Consider the following 23,496-nt stretch of genomic DNA (forward strand, 5'->3'; position numbering starts at 1 on the left):
TTCCTGGAAAAGAGGAGAGCATTAGCAAACGTGAAGACTGTGTGTGTGGGAATATGGAGGAATGGGATATATGGGTCACCAAAAGCAAATTCGTGGGCTTGTAGTGAAAAGTATGAAGCAGAGTATTGGAAAATGAGGGTTGCTGATATCAAGGGGATCCAGACTTTAAAAGCCTCATTTGCCATATTAAAAAGTGTGAGCCAGGGTCACCTTAAACTCCTGCTGGCATGGAGTTTAAAGTGCTAGATCCCTCATGGCCAGCTGCGTGGTTCAAGTCCCAGACGTACCAACTTGAGAATAACACCCAGCACATGGGCGCATGTCCAAAATCCCAAAAGGAGAATGGAGGAGAAGAAATTGCAGCATGGCTATCTCCCCTGGGAGAGGTGATTTCTCACTTCCCCCACCCCGTCTCTCTCTGGTGAGCGGACAAGCCCTATAGCAAAACAAAAAACAAATAAACAAAAGTATAGCCAGGCCAGTCAATGGTATACAGTGTGGTGGTAAAGGCAGCAGAATCCTACGCAGCTGACTGTGTGGTTGAAGTCCTACCCGGCAGCTTGTAAAACACGCCAGGTGCGTGTGCATGAGTGCCCAAATCTCGAAAGGAGAATGAAAGAGAAGGGTTTGCAGTATGATCACGCCACATGACGGAGTGCTTTCTCATTTTCCCTCTCTCTCTCTCTCTCTCTCTTTCTGGTTAATACATGTACCCTAGCAAAATTTGAAAAAACAAACAAACAAAAAAAGAAGTGTGGACCATGTTCCAATAGATAATAAGGAAAACCATCCAGAAGAGTTAAGTAAGGCGGTAATGTGATCAAACTTAGATTTGGGATCTCATACTCTCTCAGCTATTTGGGGCATGAACTCAAAGAGGACTAGAATGAAAACAGATAAAACAATTTCTACAGTAATCAAAGCAAGAAAAGGTGACAGCTTGAACTAAGGCAACTGGGATGGAGAGTCAGTAGGAGTGGACAGAACTGAGAAATTAATTGATCGGGTGTGTGGGATATGGGAAAGGAAGCAATGAAAGAAACCTTGGCTGACTGGGCGAATGGTGGCGCCACCAATAGAAATGAGAAGTCCAAGAGGAAGAGTAGGTTTAATGGGGAGAGTCCTGTCTCAATTGGAAAATCTCCTGTAGGAAATCCTACCAGGAATTTCCAGTAGGGTAGTTACATAGCCCTAGTCTTAAAGGAGACTCTGATTTGGACAGAGAGATTTAGAAAATGTTAGGGGCTGAATCGTGCTCCCCTCACCCCAAAATTTATATATTGAAGTCCTAACACCAAGTACCTTAGGATGTGACCATATTTGGAGAATGAGCCTTTAAAGAGACAATTAAGGAAAAAAATGAAATGAAATGAAATAAAATGAAATGAAATGAAAAAATTCAATACTACTAGTATTCTCTTAGGAGAGATAAAGACACAGAAACAAACTAATATAGGAGACTTCATAGTTAAGGTAGAATTTGCAACTGTGATACTGAAAAATAGAACCCAAAAGTATGTATAGCTGAGAGTTCCAAGGCACAGGAAAAGGACCCCCAAAAAAGAACAAGGAAGAAATGGTCAGAAAGGCAAAGAAACCAAGAGTATGGTGTCACAGAAACCATGGAAGCACAGACTTATATAATGAGACACAATGGAGAAATCTGAGATGTGAGAGCAAGGCAAAGCTATTTCTATGTATTCCATAAAACACCCAATAGAGGGGCTGCCTGTCTACAGTGAGAGAGACCTAACTTTGGGGACGTTTACAAGAACTTAATATTAAGAGACTAGTTCATTCTGCTGCTAACTTCCTAGGTTTTACTTTAATTTTTTTGCTGGCTTTTGTGCTGTAATGTTTTTCCATCTAAAAATGAGAATGCAAAACATAATTTGTATTTAGATTGCACATTTGCTTTGTATATTATGTTGATCTCTTCAAGATGAAAGTTGAAAAATATTGCTCCCAACCCTCACTGTTGCATCTGCCAAAACGCACTATCAATTTATCTCTATAAAGCAATACAGCAGCCGAATTCTGTAGTATTTCTCAAAGAATCCTGGCAGTGAACTGCATCCCCTTTTAATTTCCCAAGGGGTGTATCCTATTTAAATCAACTTTGATGTTTGAAATATTTCTGCTTCTTAGTCAAGGAAGAGAAAATAGAGTTGGATGCTAATAAAATAATTATAAGTATCAACCATCTAGGGTAAACAAACAAAAAAAGTTACATACATGCATGAGGAACATACAGAAAAGCAACAGCATAATGATAGAAATTAACTTTACACCATGTTTCCATGCATTGTTTTGAAGTTTAGGTAATTTATGATGCAAACCTCATATTAGATTTTGAATTGGAAGAAATAAGCTTGCATTTCATTACATTATGCTGTAATACAGGGCTTAATAAGAGCCTGATAAATCTTTAGTATTGCATTGCATTATGTTAATGATTATCATCATAGCTTTTCCAACACAGGCACCACAGTGTCATCACAGATTATAATTTAAAGGAATTATTAGCAATTCAGAGTGCCCATATACTGTAGTTAATAAAGCAATGAATAGAAATCAGCTTTATAGGTAATTTACCAGCTAATGACAATTATTTTTACACTGTGTCATGGGCTTATGTGAGGAGAATAACTTTTGTATAAATAAGATCGATATTCATAACATTCTAACTTGTATCCTGCAGCAACTCATCCAATACTGATGGCTGATAGTTTCTCTTAATAAATTAATTTACTGCCTGACAACACCCAAAAACATGGTATTTCATATTGTTCACTTCCCAAGGGTATTTAGCAAGTTTGCCAACTACAACAAAGAGTCCAAATTGTACTGGGAGGAAATAAAGTGATGAAACGTGATTCGCAATATTTTGTGGTCAAGTATTCCGTGTAAGTACTACTCGATTTATGGCCCTCGCAGAGCACGGGGATACTGCTGTGTCTGATCGAGTGGCTTAGCAAAATCAAGACAGATGGCAGTGTAGTAAATAATGGCTTGATTGGAAGGCAACCACTGCAGGATTGCCTCCTGCCTTCAATTCAACTACACTTCACCTGGCATGGCACATCGATTCGTCTGAGCATTTATAGCTTTGAGTTGATTGACCAGGAAAAGAATTGTCATTTACTAATTAATAAAGAAGAAGCATGCTGGAAAACAGGAGGGTCTCTGGGGAGCAGATTTCCCTGCTCTCCCTTCTGCTGCCTGATTATTGACTGTTCTCCATCCTAAAGGTTCAAAGCAGATTGTAATATGTAGATCCCGGCCTAGTTCTAAAAGATAACTCTTTTTAATAAATAAACAAACTTTATTTATTTCATGAGCAAGAGAGACAGAGCAACCCCAACAGGGTCTCTATGCCACAATCCACCCTCAGCTTCAGCAAGCTGGGATCATGGGCATGGGCACACCCAGCTTACTCAGGGAGGTCTCCAGACTTGAACAGGCAACCTTTCCACGTTGATCTGCCTTGTAGAGTGTCGCATTTTGCTGCTGTGCCAGCATGTAGCCCCCTCTAAAAGACATCTTTTTAAGAAAAGACTGGGGATAGAACATTTGAGGTAATGTTGACAAAGTCACTCCAATTGGTTACCATATGGTCAATTTATAAAGATTTGAAAATATAGGACCTACTGTCCAGACAGACTGGTTTGGCCATTCACCTGAAGACATGACTCAGGAGTCACTCTTTGTTCTTACTAGGAGGACTGGATGTGGCATGAAGAAACTGGTTAGAAACTCACCCTCAACTGAAAGAAACTAGAGGTGTAAACTTTTTATTCTGCTATTACACCTCAGAGAGTCTCTTAAAATCTTGAAAAGAGAGAGGCTAGTTTTGCACACTCTCTCTAGCAGTGTACCTTTCTAAGTCATGGTGTGCTATGCAATGATCTAATAGAGAACATTCAAATGCCCTGTACTTAGCACCACGTGATTCCCAGATGGTGGCTCCTTCCGGGAAGAGGACATTTCTTCCTTACCTGCCTCTCACCCGTCTGATTAATTCCACTTGTCCTACTTCCTCTCCACTCCACCTAGTTTGTACCAACAGTGCCTGTCAGTCCCTCATTTTTTTTTTAATTTTATTTATTCATTTATTTTAATTTGACCAGAGAAGGACAGCGTGTGTGTGTTTGTGTTTGTGTTTGTGTTAGTGTGTGTAAGAGAGAGAGAAAGACAGAGGAAAATTGAGAAAGCAAGCTTCCAAGGTCCAGGACTCAACCACAGTCGGTCATGTGGGGATCCAGCGCCCTTTAACCACCACGTCACCTGCCGGCCCCCCCAGCCCCTCATTTTTATATCTTTTTATACAGTATTAGTGCCAGTTCTTTCAAACACTGTCTTTCCCATTTAACCCCACACACACACGCACAGCACACACACTTCTCACATGGCCCCCATCTTTGACAACTCTTCACTTGTTTTCTTCTTTTTAAAAAGGTAATACTTTCAATAGTATTGCGCAATATCGACCTGTTCTTTTATTTATATCAACAAACCATTACTGAGTTTCTTTATTTATTATTTGCAAATATGGTACCAGGCACTAGGCCAGGAAGGGACAGGCACGACTAAGAATGTGGGAGGGAGTATGTGTAGTCCAAGCAAGGGCTTTGAAATAGGCAGACCTGGGTTCAAATCCCAGCTCTGACATTTTCTGACTGTGTGATTGATGACTCACCCTGTCCGTGCTTCTCTTCTCATGTTTTCAAATGGAAATCATTATAGTACCTACCTTACAGATGTGTTGATTTGAATTATAAAGACAGGACAGTTGCAAAGTGTATGGCATTTTACTTGGCACACAGCAAACTCAATAAATGGTGGCGATGAACGAACATAATCTCTGCCCTCTGCTCAGGGACATGCAGTCTAGCAGGGGTGATGTATTTTACATATTTAAAATGTAGGGATTTTGAAACATTATTCCACGTCACCCAGCTACTGTTAAATAGAAGAAAGGTTGAAGTAGACTACTACAGAAACGTATGAGAGAAGGTATGATTGAGGAGTTTGGGAATGGTTCCTTGAAAACTAGCAGACTGGGGGCCAGCAGGACGCATGGTGGTTAAGGTGCTGGAATTCCCACATGGCCAACTATAGTTCAAGTCCTGGACCTGGCAGCTTTCTCTCTCTCTCTCTCTCTTTGGCAAAACTCATGTGAAAAAATAATAATAAATAACTCTTTTTTGGCTGGAACCATGGAGGGCGTTCAAGAGAACAAAAAGGTTTATGCTGCAGCAGAAACCAAGAAAAAGTCTTCTGCTGTGGCAGAACCAAGAAAAAGTTCTTGCTGTGCCAGAAACCCTGAAGAAAAAGTGAAGGAATTTTGCAGAGCTGAGGATCAAGTGCCTGAGAAAGAAGTTTGCTCAAAAGATGCTTTGAAAGGCAAGGAGGAAGTTTATCTATGAAAAAGCTAAGCACTGGGACCAGCAGTTGGTGTAATGGCTATGTCACTGGACTCCCATGTAGTTGACTGCTGTTCGAGTCCCCAACCCGGCAGCTTAAACTCATGCCGGGCGCATGTGTATGTGTGCCCAAGATCCCAAGAGGAGAGTGGAGGAGAAGGGATTGCATCATGGCCATCCACCCTGGGGGGGTGATTTCTCACTTTCTGTCTCTCTGGTAAGCGCACATGCCCTATAGCAAAAAAACCTCTCCAAAAAAAAAAAAAGCTAAGCACTATCATAAGGAATATAGACAGATGTACAGAACAGAGATTCACATGGCCAGGATGGCAAGAAAAGCTGGCAACTTCTATGTACCTGCAGAACCCAAATTGGCATTTGTCATCAGGATCAGAGGTATCAATGGAGTGAGCCCAAAGGTTTGAAAGGTGTTGCAGCTTCTTCGTCTTTGCCAGATCTTCAATGGCACCTTTGTTAAACTCAACAAGGCCTCAATTAACATGCTGAGATTTGTGGAAGCATATATTGTATGGGGGTACCCAAACCTGAAGTCAGTAAATGGTCTGATCTACAAAAGTGGTTATGGCATTATCTGCATGGAGGACCTGATTTATGAAATCTATGCTGTTGGAAAACGCTTCAAAGAAGCAAATAACTTCCTGTGGCCCTTCAAATTATCTTCTCCGTAAGGTGGAATGAAGAAAAAGACCACACATTTTGTAGAAGGTGGAGATACTGGCAACAGAGAAGATCAGATCAACAGACTTATTAGAAGGATGAACTAAGGTATCCACTATGATTATTTTTGTAATCTGGTCAATAAATGAACAGTGGCTGTTTTCAGACTGCAAATAATAATAATAGTAATAAATAATAAAATAATTCTTTAAAAAGGAAAAGAAAACAAGTAGACTGGATATTCCTTCTACAGGTCGATACTGTAGTAGGGCATATCACGGAAGAAGGGTAAGGAGAGATATGCACTAAAATTGGAAACGAAATTTAGGTTACTAGCTGTGTAACTTTGCACAAATCACCTAAACGTGATGAGTCCAAGTTGCCTTCTCAATATAATGGAAAGAATAATACCAGCTCCGCATGTATCCAGTATTGGCATCAAATGCAATACCATGTGGAATGGGATTTATACTTCTTGAGCTTTAAAAATGTAATAGTGATGATGGTCATGGTGGTCGTAGTACCAATGGAATGAATGACCTGTCAGCTTAGTGGGAATCAGTTTATACCTATGCATTCATACTCACTGCTCCCCCCGTGGCATATGGTCCACTTTTGCAAGTCAGCTGGCCAGTATTTCCTGTTCAAGAAATGTTTTGACAAAATCTACTCTTGATTTCCCATGCAAACAAATGTGAGCAGTATACTGGGTAATTCAGAAGAACAGATAATCAAAACATCACTTCTACTTAGCACTGAAATGTAAAAAGGAAGAACCACACAGAAGGAGGCCTGAGATCACCTGCAAAGTGAATCATTAAGAATTAACTCTAATAAGAACTTGCAAAATCACTGTGCAAGCGGGGATCACAGTACTGTGTGAATCTGAAAACCCAAGATGGGAAAGCAAGCAGATTTTCTAATTCAGAATAGACTCCCTCTGTCAGCTTCTGTCTCTGTCATCTTTGAGGGAATTGCTGATTCTGAAGCATTCAAGCAAAATTTGGCATTGTCTGTCAGGCCTGAGATTCTGCAGTTTGCTGGTCCTGGATGGACTGTGTACATACTTTCAAGCAAATTGTTGGAGTAGCTCCCGGTTCCCTCAGCCAGCTGACTCTTTTATAAAAGAGGATTTATCTTTTTTCCTTCTTTGTCCAAACCAGAGGACTCAGAGCATGGCAACCAGTGGCTAATCACAGGGTATGTTAGAGCTTGCCAAAGGAGAAAAGAACTTCCTCCCCAGAGCAGCCCTTACAATCATGCCCAAAGGAGCTCACAGATATGCACCTTGCAGGGAACTATGAAGAGCAGGTTACCCCCTGATACCTCCCAGAAGGTGAGTCACAGCTAGGGTGCTGTCATCCAGGACTATGATGACAAAATCTGTCAAGATTCCTGTTCTGGGACACCCCACCATATGCACCCACATCTTTAGAGTCTTTAATCTGACACGTTGAGGAGCCAGCAGGTGGTATAATGGTTACAGTGCTGGACTCTCACTTGACTGACCACAGTTAGAGTACCAGACTTTGACAGCTGCAAAATCACAGTGGGTACATGTGCATGCCCAGAATCTCAGGAAGGGAATGGAGGAAAAGGGACTGTGACAAGGCCATCCCCCCTGGGAAGGGAGGAGGAGTGATTTCTCACTTTCCCTCTCACATCTCTCTGTCTCTCTCCAGGGAGCAAATGTGCCCTATGGCAAAACCTTAAAATGACATGTTAAAAAGACTTGGCATTATGCCATGTACCTGAGAGTATTTAGATTCTTCTGATAATAAAGTTAGTAACTTTTCTAATGCAGGAGGCTAATAAAAACAATTCTGAAGTAATAACCCACAGGAAGAAGGTCATTGTGGTGGGAAGCATGCAGAAGTTAGAGTCGAACTCTAACTTTGCCTTTGAAGCCCTAACTTGCCAGATGACATTAGACAAGTCACGTAATCGCAGAGCCTGTTTCCTCATGTACAAAAAGAGCATAATAATACAACTATCTCTGAATTGCTTGAGAAGAAATAAAATGCATCACAGTCCCTGGCCCCCAACGAATGTGCAATAAATAGCAACTGCTAAAATAACTCCCAGGCTTCCCAAAATACTCACTTTACTTGGCATGACTCGGCCCATTTCCAGAAGTTGTGTAAATATACTATCTATAGAATGTAGTCTTTGCTCTGTTCTGTAAGGAGCTCCTAAGTGCTATGTAGAAACTGATGTTCGTTCTTTTTGCAAAGCTAGGAGGGTGGGAAAGGGAAAGGATTCCAAGTTTCTATTTCACAGATTGGAAATCAGAAGCATAGAAAAAGTAAATGACTTGCCTACTGTCACCTCAAACCAGTGACAGAGCTACAGTCGGTCGAAACCCCCAGTACAATGCATCTCGTCTTCACCTTTCAAAAGGCAGGAGCAAGCAGCTCTTCTCTGAGCTTTAATACTATCAGTCTAATTTCTCAGATTTTCTACAGCTGCTGATCTTGAGAACCTTTGAAGCATTGGGGAAATCACATGGGTGATTTGACCTTAAATCTCATGCCACTGGCAAAAGATTAATTGCTAAGACTTGGAAAGGGGCCAGACAATTCCATGTAGCTGAATAACAGCATCGTCCAGGGATGTGACTGTCCTGACAGATTTAGTTAGTACATAATTGATAAATCTGGAGTTTGTATAGCTTCGCTTCACAGATAGATAAGGCAGCAGGCTCTGCGGGCTGACATTTACAGAAGCCCTACCAGTGTCTTGTAACTCTGAATCTAGGTTTTCTACTTTCTTCCTCGGAGCACTGCTCATTTTCCAAGGCTCTGTTCTCAGCAGGCAATATGATGAGGGGATCTGACAACAGTGCCACCTGGCCCCGGCTAAGCAAGAAGGCTCATCAGGTTAGCGCCATCACATGACTGCTTTCACAGTGTTATTTACCCTGATCTGGTGCAGGTTGAGGTCAGAGAGGGATTCAACACATTACATAGCAGCTAAGAATATTTTTGTCACAATCAGAATCCAAAAAAGATAAAAGGCAGCCAGACACAACATCAAAGCTTGGCTAGGGGGTCTAAACCCTGGGCAGGAAATTTTGCACGGCTTGACTCCTATTCCAGACTTCAGTGTCGTGAGACCCTTTTTAGCAATTTGAACTCTGACAAGCCAATACGAACTCAGCCTTTATTTCTTTGACTTTGGTCACTCACTTTACAAAGTATTTTACTTAGCAAAAGGAAATCGTGGCAGATACTTTTCACTGTAATTTGTACTCGAAGCAGATAGAGTTTATTAAAAAATTTGGTTATCTTTCCTTAATTCTTGTGCTCTAGTTTCGTGTTTCAATTCAGTGGGCATGATACCTACCCAGCATACTTCTGCAGTTTTATCATTTGTAATTGTAAAACATCTGACCCACTAGCTTAGGTCAGTAATCAGGGGCTTGCAGTGTAGAAGAACTTGTGCAAGGTGGATCAGGTTTTTTTGTTTGTTTTGGGATGGATAAGGGTGGCATTCAATAGCTTCTCTTGCTCTCCCAAATTAAGAAAAAAGAAAACAAAACAAAAATTTTATGTATTATCTAGCTTAACACCGAAAACTATTTCTCTGAGCTAGTTGTTATTGCTTTCTGAATACAATTTACTGAAATACATAACTTTTATATCATTTGTAAAAAAAAATAATAATACACATAACTCATTTGATTGCATATACACCATTTTAATTAGTAAAATAATTTATAAGTGTTCCTAGAGACTCTGTTTCTTTTCTTCAGATGAATTGGAGAAATTAGAACAAGAAAGGCTGGCATTGGAAGCCACTATTAAAGATAATGAATGTGAAGAAGGACGTAGAGGCATTCAAGGCTTGTTTAAAAAAGCTGGGAAGTTGAACATTACTAGACCAACTCCTAAAAAAGGTAAGTGCTTTTAAAATTTACGAGAACCATTACACAATGAGCCAGTATTGAAGAATCTTATGAAGAGTCAGATGTCAGCATCTAAGATGTCGGGGTCACTGAGCCTGGGTAGGGACTGAAAGATTTCTTTCAAGAAAGCATGGATTAAAAAGTAGAAGCCATTTATGTATATCAGTATCATTAAGTATTTTGTACTGTATTACTGGAAAAAGCTTTCCTTTAAAATAGTAGTATTTGGTTTGAGGGTCATGCAGTGCTTAAGCAGAATGAGTATCCTAAATAGATATTTCTTAGTTAAGATGAAAAGAAGCTAGAAATTTAAAAGCTGTATCTATACCTCTTCCCCTTTTTCGTGCAGGTATTTTAGAGAACTGAAATTGGACTAGTATAGTAAATAGGGGATCCAGCTAGAACCTGAATTTCAAAAATGCACTTTTATCAAAAACTAGAATGCTGGACTTAGAACTCAGTTGATAGTAATGACCTGTAGGTTGTACCTGAGCAGTACCCTTATATCTGAACTTCTAGTAGACATCCCAAAGCCAGGTGACCCAGGAATAGAAGCACTTGTTAGAAGGGTTATAAGTTTTATAAACAGGTGATTCAAACAGATGTTTTCTTTCCTAAACGGTAAGGTTGAGTTTTAATGAGGTCCACAGTGACCTCTGCTGGTCGAAAGTTAGAGGGTTACTGTGTGTTTCTTCATGCACAAATGTCCTACCGTTCCTGAAGTCAGGCACTGGTGTGAGATCAGGGAAGGCTCTCTTTGAGGGTCTCCAAGTAAACCAGCAGGACCCAGGTGGAGACTTCTCAGGCTTCTGGTCTAGGTCGACTGTAGCCAATTCTTTAAAGAAGCCCTTCAAAGAGGCCATCTCTGATTCTGTAAATAGTTTGGTCCTGTTTGCTGCATAAAATTTCACCTGTAATCTAATTTTTTTATTTATAAAGAATGATGGAAAATCCAAATATTTTCCTATGCTCCAGTTCCTTCCATGGGTTATGGAAGTGCCTATGTCTTAATATGCTATTGCATTGTTTTAAAAAAAAATACCCAAGATTGGGGCCAACAGGTGGTGTGGTGGTTAAGAGCACTGGACTCCAACATGGCTGACCATGGTTCAAGTCCTGAACCTGGTGGCTTGCTCTCTCACTTTCTCTCTCTCTGTCTCTGTTTCTCTCTGGTCAAATTTAAAAACAGTAATAATGATGATGAATAAAATTAAATAATTCTAAAAAATATCCAAGACTAGGCCATTTATAAAGAAATATAGGTTTATTTGATTCGCTTTTCCAGTAGCTGGAAAATGCAAAAGACGAAGCTGGTATCGGGTCAGCTACAATATGGGTTACAGGAGCAGAGAGATTACCCAGCACGTTTTTGCAATAACCCACTCTCTTGAGAACTAACTCCTTCTCACAAGAACTAGAACTCACTCAATTCTCTTAAGAGACAACACTAATCCATTCATGATATTGGCAACTCCACGACCCCATCACCATGACCTAATCACTGCCCACTAAGACCAAATTACAAAACATGAACCTCTGGGGGTCAAACCATTGTCCAAACTATAACAGCCGACTGCTTACTGCATATCTTAAAAAAACACTTTTTAGGAAAATGGTGTTTTAATCTAAAGTGGAGCTACATCAGGACCTTCAGGATACAAAAATCAGAATAAGACTACTGGATGCTAGCTACTATAGTCTTTCTTTTCTAACTATTTGGTTTATTTGTGAGAAAGGTAAGGTACCCATCGAATCTCACTCTATTAAGTACTACAGTCTGGAAAAGCAATGGAAAATTCAGACATCACCGTCAACAGTGTTCTCTCTCATGGGGAGTGAGAAGCACTGGAATCTTTACTAATGAAAGCAGACTTGTTATTTATTTTGGAAGCCTATTTGCATCACAACACTTGTTTTGGAAAAAAATGTCTATTGTTCAGAAAACCAACATAACAATATTATGGGCTGTTTCCAATACCTAGAAGCTCAAAACCCACATTCTAAAGTTCACTACTGTGGGTTTAAGATGGGTGACAATTTTGAGTTCTAGATCAGGACTGATGTTATTTCTCAGACACGCTTCCTGGATGCTTTGATTTGCATAAGAGGGCAGTTCGGTTCATTTTGTAAATAAATTTACTTTCTCCCTCAGTAGTCCTAGGGATAAAGAAACAATATAAGATAATTGCTTTAGAAATGACAGGCCTAAAACATGGAAATAGCAAAAGACAGAACAAAGCATCTTCAGAACCTCTCAGATCAGAGAGAAGGCTCTGAAGAGGCTGTCAGCTCTGCTCCAAGTACTACACTGACACCACCTCTTTGAAACACAGCAATGAAGTCACAGCTTTCAAAGACACGGAAATGAGAAATAATACAGTGTGGCAAAGAAAACCCTCCTGGCAAACAGGAACAAGAGTGTGCTCAGACACTGACCTAGTTCCCTGGTACACTTCCAGTATATCCCTGTTAGGGTGGAATTTGCATTTAAAAAAATAGTAAGTGTTTTCTATGCACCTCTAATAGGACGTTTTTTTCTCTTCAGTCTCCTAACTTTTTCATCTCATTCACAAAGATTCAAATAGGTCAAGTGGAGTTCCACCTTCCCATGGAGAGAAAACAGGAGTAAGCCAGGCTAACCGTGAGGCTAGACAGTCATGGAGAGCTCAAGAAGCACATGGTTCTTGGAAAAATGATAACCTAGACCTCTATGAAATTTATACCAAAATTGTACATAAATGAGTAAATTCTCTAAGGATATTTCTGATGCTATTGCTTATCTCTAGAGAGCCAATCACTACATGGTCTTCTTCAAAGTAAATTTGAAATGTTTAAGTTGTTTTATGTCTGAGACTTAGGTAAATTAAAATAGTTTGGTAATTCTATCAGATTATTTAGCATTGTTAAATAGCTTAAATAAAAATTCTACTCTGGGGCTGGCCGGTGGCGTGGTAGTTAAGAATGATGGTCTCTAACATGGCTGACCATGGTTCGAGTCCCAGACCTGGCAGTTTACTTTCTAGCATTCTCTCTCTCTTTCTTTCTCTCTCTCTCTCTCTGCCCCTCTCTGGTCAAATTAAAATAAGTAAATAAATAAAGTTAAATAAAATAATTATTTTTAAAAAAATTAAAATTCTACTCTAAGACAGTAGATCTGAAAGTAGTCCACTGCTTTCTAATGAGAACTGAGACTAAGATTAAACATTTTTTTTAACCACTGAAGGTGATCTAAGGTTTTGTGAAATTCTATCTTTTTTTTAAAGTTATTTATTTGTTTCCTCTATGAGCAAGAGAGACAGAGAGAAAGAGAAAGAAATCGCACCTTCAACAGGGTTCTGATGCCGTAATCCCTCATCCCACCCCCGTCTCAGCTAGTCCCAGATCACAGGTGCACACACGCCCATTATACTCAGGGTGGGCTCCAAACCCTCACATGAGGATGAGCCTCGCAGGGTGTACATTTTACTGCTGTGCCACTCTCCGGCCCCAGATTCCATCTTCGTCTCCATTTTTTGGAGAATAGAGCTCACTATTTATTTATAAGTATGAAAACCACTTAAGAATTCAAGACCCTTCCTCTATTTTCATCAATAGATTCATTGGAATGTTATTTCGTTTCTGTCCTCAAAAGACAAATTGATGCATCACTTTCTCTTTCATTTCAGACAGCAGCATTAATACCATCCAGTCGATGCATGTGGGGGAGTTCAACCAGAAACTGGTGGAAGCCAGCGCTCAATTTAAAAAGAAACAAGGAAAAGGCACAATTGACGTTTGGTGGTTGTTTGATGATGGAGGTAAAAACTTCCAGAATGTACACTGGGGAGCAGAATTTTTACTTTGATAAATTTGAACAAACTGCATGGGAGGGTATATGAAAACAATACTGGGTAAAGAATTACATTTCTGTGTTTTCCAAAGATTGTAAATGATTTAAGAACTGTGAGTGTGGGAATGAATAAAGATGCAAAGCTATTAATTTCCTTTCAGTTAGATATACTCATCCATTCTGTCATAATTTACTTTATTCCAGGGTTAACACTTCTTATCCCCTATATCTTGACTCTCAGAAAAAAATGGAAAGACTGTAAATTAAGAATCTATGTCGGAGGGAAGATCAACCGCATTGAAGAAGAAAAAATTGCGTGAGTAGTCTATCACATGATTGTTTCAGATCTTTATTGCTTTAATTCTTTCATTGTAAGAACTGGGTCTTAAAGTACAATAGGTTTAAAGACAGAGCCACTGTGATAGGTCTCATTTTTCTTGGTTTTCTGGTGAATAAATTATCCATGTAATGTTTCTGATTACTGCCTTCGAGTCCTCTTATCCCCTGCCACAAATGCTTTCACAAAGGAATTTGGCACAGAAGCCTTATCTCAAGTCTTGAGCAGGAGCATTGTTATCTTATGTAATGTTTATTTTGTTCTGATTAGTAAAGACTTCCAAGAGAGAACTCAAAGGAATCTGTGTCCAGTTATTTATTCAGGGGGCATCTAAACCTGCTAATTTGTGGCAGTCACTCTTTGCACAGCCCACGTAAAAGAGAATTAAGTTGAGAGACCGCACCTGGGGTCTCGCCCCTACCTTGCCACCAAGGAGCCGCAGGACTTTTGCAATAGTCATTAAACATATCTTGGGCCCCAGTTTCTTTGTCATCATTTTTAAAATATTTTTTATTTATTAATTTTAATTATTATTTATACATGTAATCACTATACATCATTTAGACTATAAAGAGACTTTACCCAGCATGACACACACCTCAGTCCAGCCCAGTTAAGAACGTACGCACGTCCTCATCAACAAATAATGAACCATATCCGTGTCCCACAGATGCCTTACCTCTCCATTTTTTCCCCAAACTTCCTTTCCTACACTATTTCCCTCCCCCAATCTTTTCATTGGCTCTAGTGTCCATAACAATTTTTGATGTTCATAGGTCCTCCAGGTCCTTTGTCATTTGAAAGAGTTTGAATAGATGACTTTGCGGAACACTTCTAATTTAAAAATAAAAATCAGTTCCACAGTGTAAGTCTGTATCTTTCACCATGAGAATAACAAACATGGCATTTTTAGAAGTCTCTAGTGCAAATCTGGAGAACCACCTTCAGGGGCTCCTAGTGATACTTAAAACCCGAGTCCTTTCTGGAGCTCACACTTCCAGGAATCACAAAATAATGACAAGCTTTTTCCAGTAGTTTTTCATATTTCCTTCTTTCTCTCAAGAGGATGTGATTATGTTGTGATTGTTATACCCACAAACCCACACACTCCATATAATCATATATTTATTTTATTAAAACATTGTAATAGTCATATGTGTGATGTCTATAATAGTGTGTCAGATACATGATGTCCATAATAATTTATATTTCATAAAGCCTCCAGTATCATATTGGGACAATGGATGAAATGTGAAGACAGTTTGAACATTAGATGGTTGTAGGTCATCAATGTTAAATTTTCTAATGTCAAAAGTTGTGCTCTGTTTATATAAAAGAATATTCTTGCTCTTAAAAATGCTCACTAAAATATTTAGGGTAGGCTCAGCCACTACTATGCAGCAGTAACACAATGTCCTGTAAAGCTGGAAGCCAGTGGCTGACTATGGATTCAGATTCCAGGTTGGCTTGGCAGCACACACTGCCACCAGGATCCCGATGAGCTGGAGGACTGGGGAAAAAAAGACTGTGGTAGGAAAGACCCTGTCCGGGATGCTCCTCTTCTCTCTCTCTCTCTCTCTCTCTCTCTCTCATCCTCTCACTCTCTCACTCTCTCTCATGCACACATGTACAAACTACCATTAAAAATGCATGTATTTAGAGGGAAAGGGGATTGATATCTGCAACTTTCTTTAAAATTACATAGAGAAGTAAATAGATATACATAAAGACAGAAACAAAAAAATGATGAAGCACATGGAGTAAAATATAAACAGCTAATAAACAACTAGTACCCATACTTAACATATCTGTCAAGGACAATAATAAAAATCAAACACTAACCAAAAAGCCTCTGTCTGAAAGCGAACTGAAATAGGACATGATTGCTTTTGATATCTTAACTCAAACACAAAAACTCTTTGATTGAAAATAGTTAAATTGCAATGATGAAGTGTTTCTCTTTTATATTTTCAGAATGGCTTCCCTTCTGAGCAAATTTAGGATAAAATTTGCAGACATCCATATCATTGGTGACATCAACATTAAGCCAAACAAAGAGAGGTATGAAACATTGAACAAGATCCATTGATTACCCACAGTACTTTCTCATTCTCTTTTGTGTTGATTATCAATGGGTAAAAGTGTTGTGCATTTCCTGCAGTGACTTCTTGATAGAACATAATAAGAAAAGTCTTCAAACAACCATGTACAAAACTATCAGGAAAAAAAAGGTTTTATGGTGACAATGAGCCTGAGACAGAGAATTGTTGAAACCACGAGGTGGTTTGCATTTTTAGAATTGTCCTTCCAATTCTTGTTTTCTATGGTGGCAGGAGTAAAAGGAAGCCACAAGGTTAGACTATCCTCACTTGAACAGTTAAGGCAAGTTTCATTACTTAAGGTTCCTAGTTAGATATCCTATTAAAGAGATGGACAGCTCTGATAAAGATGTGGAAACAGGGTATGTCTTCTTGGGGTAATGCAGTACCAACTCTTCAGGGCCATTATAGTTTGTTTTATTTTTGTTTTTGTTTTGTTTTGTTTTGTTTTTTAGAGAGGTTTTCGCTATAGGGCGCATGCGCTCGCCAGACAAAGAGACAGAGAGACAGGAAGCGAGAAATCACCCCCCAGGGGAGGCGGCCACGCCGCAATCCCCTCTCCTCCGTTCTCCTCTGGGGATCTTGGGCACACAGGCACACGCACCAGTGTGAGTTTTAAGCCACCAGGTCCGGGGCGCAAACGGTGGTTGACTACATGGGAGTCCAGCGGCATAGCCATTATGCTAACTGCTGGTCCCAAGGGTCATTACAGTTTTTGGGCACTAAAGGGCCAATGTTTACAGGGCCTATAAACTCTTTTTAAAAAGAATGATCTCATTGAACTTTATAGAGCCCTATAAACTTTTGAGGAACCTCTAAAACTATTTAAAGCCTGGATAAGAAATGTATTGGCTCAAAAATAAAAAGTAAAATGACAAAATTGAATTAATCACTTAAATATCTTCAAAATGTAATAATTTTTAAAGATTTATTTTATTTTATTATTATTATTATTTTAATTTGTCATAGGGCACATGTGTTCACCAGAGACAGACAGACAGAACAGGAAAGTGAGAAAGCAAGCTGCCAGGTCTGGGACTCAAATCACGATCAGCCATGTGAGAGTCCAGCGCCTTAGCCACCTGCTGGCCCAAATTATATAATTTTAACTCTCAAGATTTTATTTATCAAGTTTATTATTGCCTTCAATAAATCAGTCCAAGCTGCTATTAAAAAAATATCGTAGTGTGAGTGACCTAAATAAGCCACAGTTCTTTCTCACAAATCTGAAGATTGGATGTCCAAAATCAAAGTGTTGCTGCTAAGTTCCTGCAGAAGGTCCTTTTCCCAAGCTTACACTTGGTCATGCAGGGTGGAGAGAGAAATATATCTCTCTCCTTATAAGGATGTTAATCCCATCATGGGGGCCCCATCCTCATGATCTCATCTAAACTTAATTACCTCCAAATGCCATCACACTGGAAATTAGGGCTTCAACCTATGGATTTTGGAGGGGATACAAACATTTTGTCTACAGCAAAATGATATTTGGAAATAATTTATAGATTTCTACAATTTAGAAGAATACGAAAAGATTGGAAATCATAGCCAATCCTAAGTTGAATGAACTACTTAGAGGTGTAATTTAACAATGATGAAATGTTTTCAGTTACTTATAGTCCAAAATCATATTTACTGTAGCATTCAGATGCAATTTAATACACTTTATTTGGAGTAGGGTCTCCAAGGGTAAGTACACAGAGAGACAGGAAAGTCTCAGAATGACTTAGGTCCTTCAGTGTCCCGGTGGAATTTGCTTTTCCGTTGACGATCATGTCTCCTTCTTACAGTTCTTAAGAGATTGTAATTCTACTCTCTTCTTTTTTCCTTTTCCCTTCTTTTGATTTCCTATCTTATACAAGCTTGATAACTAACTGAAAATTATTCAGATTTCAGATACATTTTTCTAAACCATACAAATTTGAATTTTATACTCTTTAAATGTATTCATGATTCCTCTAAGGATGTGAATCAGCTAAAATAGCTATACAAAACACCTTAACTGTGAAAAAGCTATAATCAACAGGCTTGACCTGGTTATTACTTTGTAATATTTTCTTATATCATCTATACCTCTAATACTTACATTCTTATATTTCTGCAAGAAGCATATGTAAGAAAAATTAAGGATGCATTTATAATTCTACTTGGTAAACAAAGTTAACATTCTGTTTGAATATTTATATTATACAAACTAGGGTCATACAATAATCTCTGGTAGTGTTCTACTTTTCATTCAAAGAATTTTAATTTCCTAAGTCATTGCCTGTTGGCATTTGCTGTGATGTGATCAAATGGACCATCTTATGTTTCTAACCAGTAGAAATCCATTTCTTGTTAAAAAATAATTATTTAATTCCATTTGTTATTACTTTTATTATTTTAATTTGACAAAGAGAAAGAAAGAAAGCAAGTCACCAGGTCCGAGACTCAAACCAGGGTCAGTCATGTGTGAGTCCATCACCTTAACCACCATGCCACCTGCCGGCCCTGGAAATGCATTTTTTAAAGAATCTTTTATTTAGCTTTATTTATTTACTTACTTATTTTTTTATTTGATCAGAGAGGAACAGAATGAGAGAAAGAGAGAGAGAGAAGGAAAAATGAGAAAGCAAGCAATGAGATCTGGGGCTCAAACCATGGTCGGCCATGTGGGAGTCCAGCACCCTTAACCACATGCCACCCTCTGGCCCCAAGAAATGCATTTCTTAACATACGACATTTAGAAACAAGGCCAAGCTTGCCCATGCTCTACAAGGTAGGGCCATTTTCTGTTGTCTAGAGGTAAGTCACTGTCTCCTACTGGCTTTGGATTTTCCTTAAGCCTTGGCTCAAGGTGGGGTCCAAATTAGGCACCTACTTTTTGTGGCCATCTTTTGTCTCTTTACCTTTCAGTCTGGTTTTTCCAAGTTCTTGTTTCCCTTCCCTTTCTGACATAGAGGTTTCTGTCTGACTGTTGCAATCGCCATTCTGCATTCCTCTCCTTTCTGTCCTGTTACTGAGAACATTGCTATACCTCCTCCATTAACCAAGGTTCTTCATTCTCTGAACAGTTTGGACACTTCTTCTTACTACCCTGACCTGTGTTCCATGGTGTCCTCTTCTCAGGGAGCAGAACTCTCTGGGTAGTAACAAATAAAATACCAGGCAGTTTTGCTTTTGTCCTGATTTCTTTCTCTTTTTTTACACCCCACCTCCCAACCCCAGGGGGAATGGCCACACTGCAATCTCTTCTCCATTCTCTCGGGATCTTCAATGTGCACACATACGTGCCTGGCGTAAGTTTTGAGTCACCAGGTCTGGGACTCTAACTGTGGTCAACTACATAGGATTCAGTGATGTAACTATTCCTCCACCTGCTGGTGGTTCTTTTATCCTGGTTCCTAAATGTGATTTTAGACAACATAATTTAGTGTTTATCACCTGTCCTCCTCATCCCGTAATGAAGAGAATGATTGATACTTCAGGTCCCAGGAAATGAATGAAATTTGTTTTCAAAATTTTGAAGATTTTTCTCTCTGCTATTTCAGTCATCCCTACTGAAATCAAAGGATACTGGTGGGTAATGTACCCTGGTGCAAAGACAGCAGGCCACTAGGAGGGGTACACCGCAGGAGCCCTCTTCCTCTTTTCAGCCTTCTTCCATAATGGATGCCATATTACCTTATAAAACTTGCCTAATGTTGGCAGTGGCTGCTCCAATATATGAAAAGAGCCTATTTTACAACAAAGAATGGTCATTCAGTAACTCTCACAGATGGCCACTGTTTAGCACATCTGGCACATTTGCAGGAACTTAAATAAGGCAAGTCCTCTGGGTGGTCCAATTAGAGAAAGAGAACTCTTCCTCTGACTGATGCAGCCCTAGCCCAGGGTTAAGGCTTAGAGAGTAGAACACTGACTCGACTTCAGCTCCCGCCTGGGCTTTCTTGGAGAAGCAACCCTTATCTACCATTACCAACTATCCCCAGATCCCTATTCTTTCTTGGTCACCAGGAGATACATAATGTTGAAAATAGTTTGTCAGTAATTTCCACGTGGGAAGCTGATATGAAATACCCTTAAATTGCCTCTAATACATCTTTCAACTACCCACAAAACATCAGTAAGTCTAGATGGAGGCATTTTATCATAGAAATATCATCTATAAATATGATAGGGCAAGGATGAAAAGGAGTACAAAAGAAAAGTTCATGAGAAGATAATTGAACCAGGAGAAACCGAAAAGCTCTTGTGGTTAAATACCATTTTCATTGTATAGAATGAATTAAAAGTTATAGGTCAAAAAACAACGATCCTTGTATGAAAATCAAAGTGAAACTAGAAGCGATTAACTAGATAATTTAGTTTAAAGATGCTAGTGGAGTCACAACAACTAGTACATTGCTTTGAGAAAAGAAATCTCATATAGCTTTGGGGGAAATTTTTATGGGATTGAAAAATGTGAAAACTGGGACCAGCAGGTGGTGTACTACATAGGATTCAGTGATGTAACTATTCCTCCACCTGCTGGTGGTTCTTTTATCCTGGTTCCTAAATGTGATTTTAGACAACATAATTTAGTGTTTATCACCTGTCCTCCTCATCCCGTAATGAAGAGAATGATTGATACTTCAGGTCCCAGGAAATGAATGAAATTTGTTTTCAAAATTTTGAAGATTTTTCTCTCTGCTATTTCAGTCATCCCTACTGAAATCAAAGGATACTGGTGGGTAATGTACCCTGGTGCAAAGACAGCAGGCCACTAGGAGGGGTACACCGCAGGAGCCCTCTTCCTCTTTTCAGCCTTCTTCCATAATGGATGCCATATTACCTTATAAAACTTGCCTAATGTTGGCAGTGGCTGCTCCAATATATGAAAAGAGCCTATTTTACAACAAAGAATGGTCATTCAGTAACTCTCACAGATGGCCACTGTTTAGCACATCTGGCACATTTGCAGGAACTTAAATAAGGCAAGTCCTCTGGGTGGTCCAATTAGAGAAAGAGAACTCTTCCTCTGACTGATGCAGCCCTAGCCCAGGGTTAAGGCTTAGAGAGTAGAACACTGACTCGACTTCAGCTCCCGCCTGGGCTTTCTTGGAGAAGCAACCCTTATCTACCATTACCAACTATCCCCAGATCCCTATTCTTTCTTGGTCACCAGGAGATACATAATGTTGAAAATAGTTTGTCAGTAATTTCCACGTGGGAAGCTGATATGAAATACCCTTAAATTGCCTCTAATACATCTTTCAACTACCCACAAAACATCAGTAAGTCTAGATGGAGGCATTTTATCATAGAAATATCATCTATAAATATGATAGGGCAAGGATGAAAAGGAGTACAAAAGAAAAGTTCATGAGAAGATAATTGAACCAGGAGAAACCGAAAAGCTCTTGTGGTTAAATACCATTTTCATTGTATAGAATGAATTAAAAGTTATAGGTCAAAAAACAACGATCCTTGTATGAAAATCAAAGTGAAACTAGAAGCGATTAACTAGATAATTTAGTTTAAAGATGCTAGTGGAGTCACAACAACTAGTACATTGCTTTGAGAAAAGAAATCTCATATAGCTTTGGGGGAAATTTTTATGGGATTGAAAAATGTGAAAACTGGGACCAGCAGGTGGTGTGGTGGTTAAGGTGCTGGACTTTCACATAGCTGAGCACAGTTTGAGTCCTAGACCAGCAGCTTGCTTTCTTGCTTTCTCCCTCTCCCTCTCTCTCTCTCTGTTTCTGGCAATTGCACATGCCATATAGCAAATTAAAAAATAATAATAAATAAAATTAAATAATTTTTTTTAATGTAAAAACTTTGTTTTAAGGAACAAAAATGGGGAAGGCAGGGAAGTGATTAGTTTATTTAAAAATTGAATTCTCATTTATTTTTAATAACACATTAGCTCACAAACCCAATAATTGCTCTGGTTTTGTGCTAGGGCATAAACTCAAACTAAATCCAACCACTGATTATAGTCCCATGGATTTTTCTTTAGGAAAGAGGAAAAAACTAGGACAGTAAGACGTGAGGGGGATAAAAGGTTTTCATGATGGCAGAGAAATAATAACACATAATATTTTGCTTATTCTATAGTTAAGTACTTACAGGAAAAATCAGACATAATGAGAATGAAAATGAAATCTTTAACTACCTGAGGATTTACCTAGCTAAGAGAATGGAAAACGACCACCTGAAGGATGAGCCCTAAGATGAAGAAATCAAAGAAGAATGTAGAAAAGAAGCTGTAAGAGTTTAAAAAAAAAGGAGCAGGCAAATACAGCTTCATTATATCATAATATGTCACTTAACACGTTTCAACTGCAAATGGAAAAAAAAAACAAAACCTACCTTCCAATGACTTCAATCATAGTAACTATTGTCATATGTAACTACGAATTACAAGTATAGTTTGGCTTTCTGGCTAAGCTTGATTTGGAACATTAATTTTATAATTAAGGACTAATTCTCTTTCAACCTCCTTGTTTTACATCCCATTATGAAATCATCAAATCACGATTTAGCTTATAAAACAAGATGACTGCCAATAGCAACCAGGATTACATACATGCTCATGTATGTTCAGTAGGAAAGAAAGTCTGTCTCCTCCCCAGTCATTGAACTCAGGAGCTGGGCCACGTTCAGGTTGAACTCACCTAATCCACTGAGTCACTCACTGTGGTCCGTAGAACACAGGGTGTCTACTGAACCTGTGACTATTGAAGTCTGCCTGAGCTACGTGCTCACCCTGGCCAGTCCCTCTGGCCGAATGCAGAGAATTGTGCTGAATGGCTTACATTGGGGATGGAGTCACTCTCCTTCACCACCCCTGCTCCCAAATACAAATAGAAAGCATAATATAGATGCTGGGAAATGACCTGCAACATCCACTCTGCCTTCTGTTTCTTACTAGTTTTGTACTGTGCTTTCCAAAAAGGACCTGGTCTGAGATGCCAGGAGACACAAACTGATCAAAATAAGTATAGCTTATATAGAGCCTCCCAAATGCTCACCTCAGTCCTGTGGCTGTTGAGTGAAGTGAAAGCCTTTCTTTCAGGATGCACTGCAGACCCTTTCAGAGCACAGTCACCCACGTCATCAGATGGACTCCCACTAGCTCCAGCAGCCATCATCATGCCCCTTTTACAGGCAAGGCTATCCAGGCCAAGGAGGACCATGGAAGGACCGCGGAAGAGCTGGAGAAAGAATCCAGGCTTTTTTCTCCTAGGTCAGCC

At 39.3% G+C, this 23,496-nt stretch overlaps 1 protein-coding gene across 5 annotated transcripts in view; it reads left to right on the forward strand.

Annotated features, from left to right (window-relative positions):
* SLC12A1 (solute carrier family 12 member 1) overlaps nucleotides 1-23,496 on the forward strand; it is a 109,329-nt gene that overhangs the window by 78,003 nt on the left and 7,830 nt on the right. For all 5 annotated transcript variants that reach the window (XM_006151073.2, XM_006151072.2, XM_006151071.2 and 2 more), the window contains 4 exons: nucleotides 9,859-10,002; nucleotides 13,677-13,808; nucleotides 14,045-14,156; nucleotides 16,152-16,238. In XM_006151073.2, coding sequence (XP_006151135.1) covers nucleotides 9,859-10,002; nucleotides 13,677-13,808; nucleotides 14,045-14,156; nucleotides 16,152-16,238 — 475 coding nt within the window. The remainder of the gene's footprint in view (nucleotides 1-9,858; nucleotides 10,003-13,676; nucleotides 13,809-14,044; nucleotides 14,157-16,151; nucleotides 16,239-23,496) is intronic.

Source organism: Tupaia chinensis, unplaced genomic scaffold, assembly GCF_000334495.1.
Source record: "Tupaia chinensis unplaced genomic scaffold, TupChi_1.0 Scaffold000312_2, whole genome shotgun sequence".
NCBI lineage: Eukaryota > Metazoa > Chordata > Mammalia > Scandentia > Tupaiidae > Tupaia > Tupaia belangeri.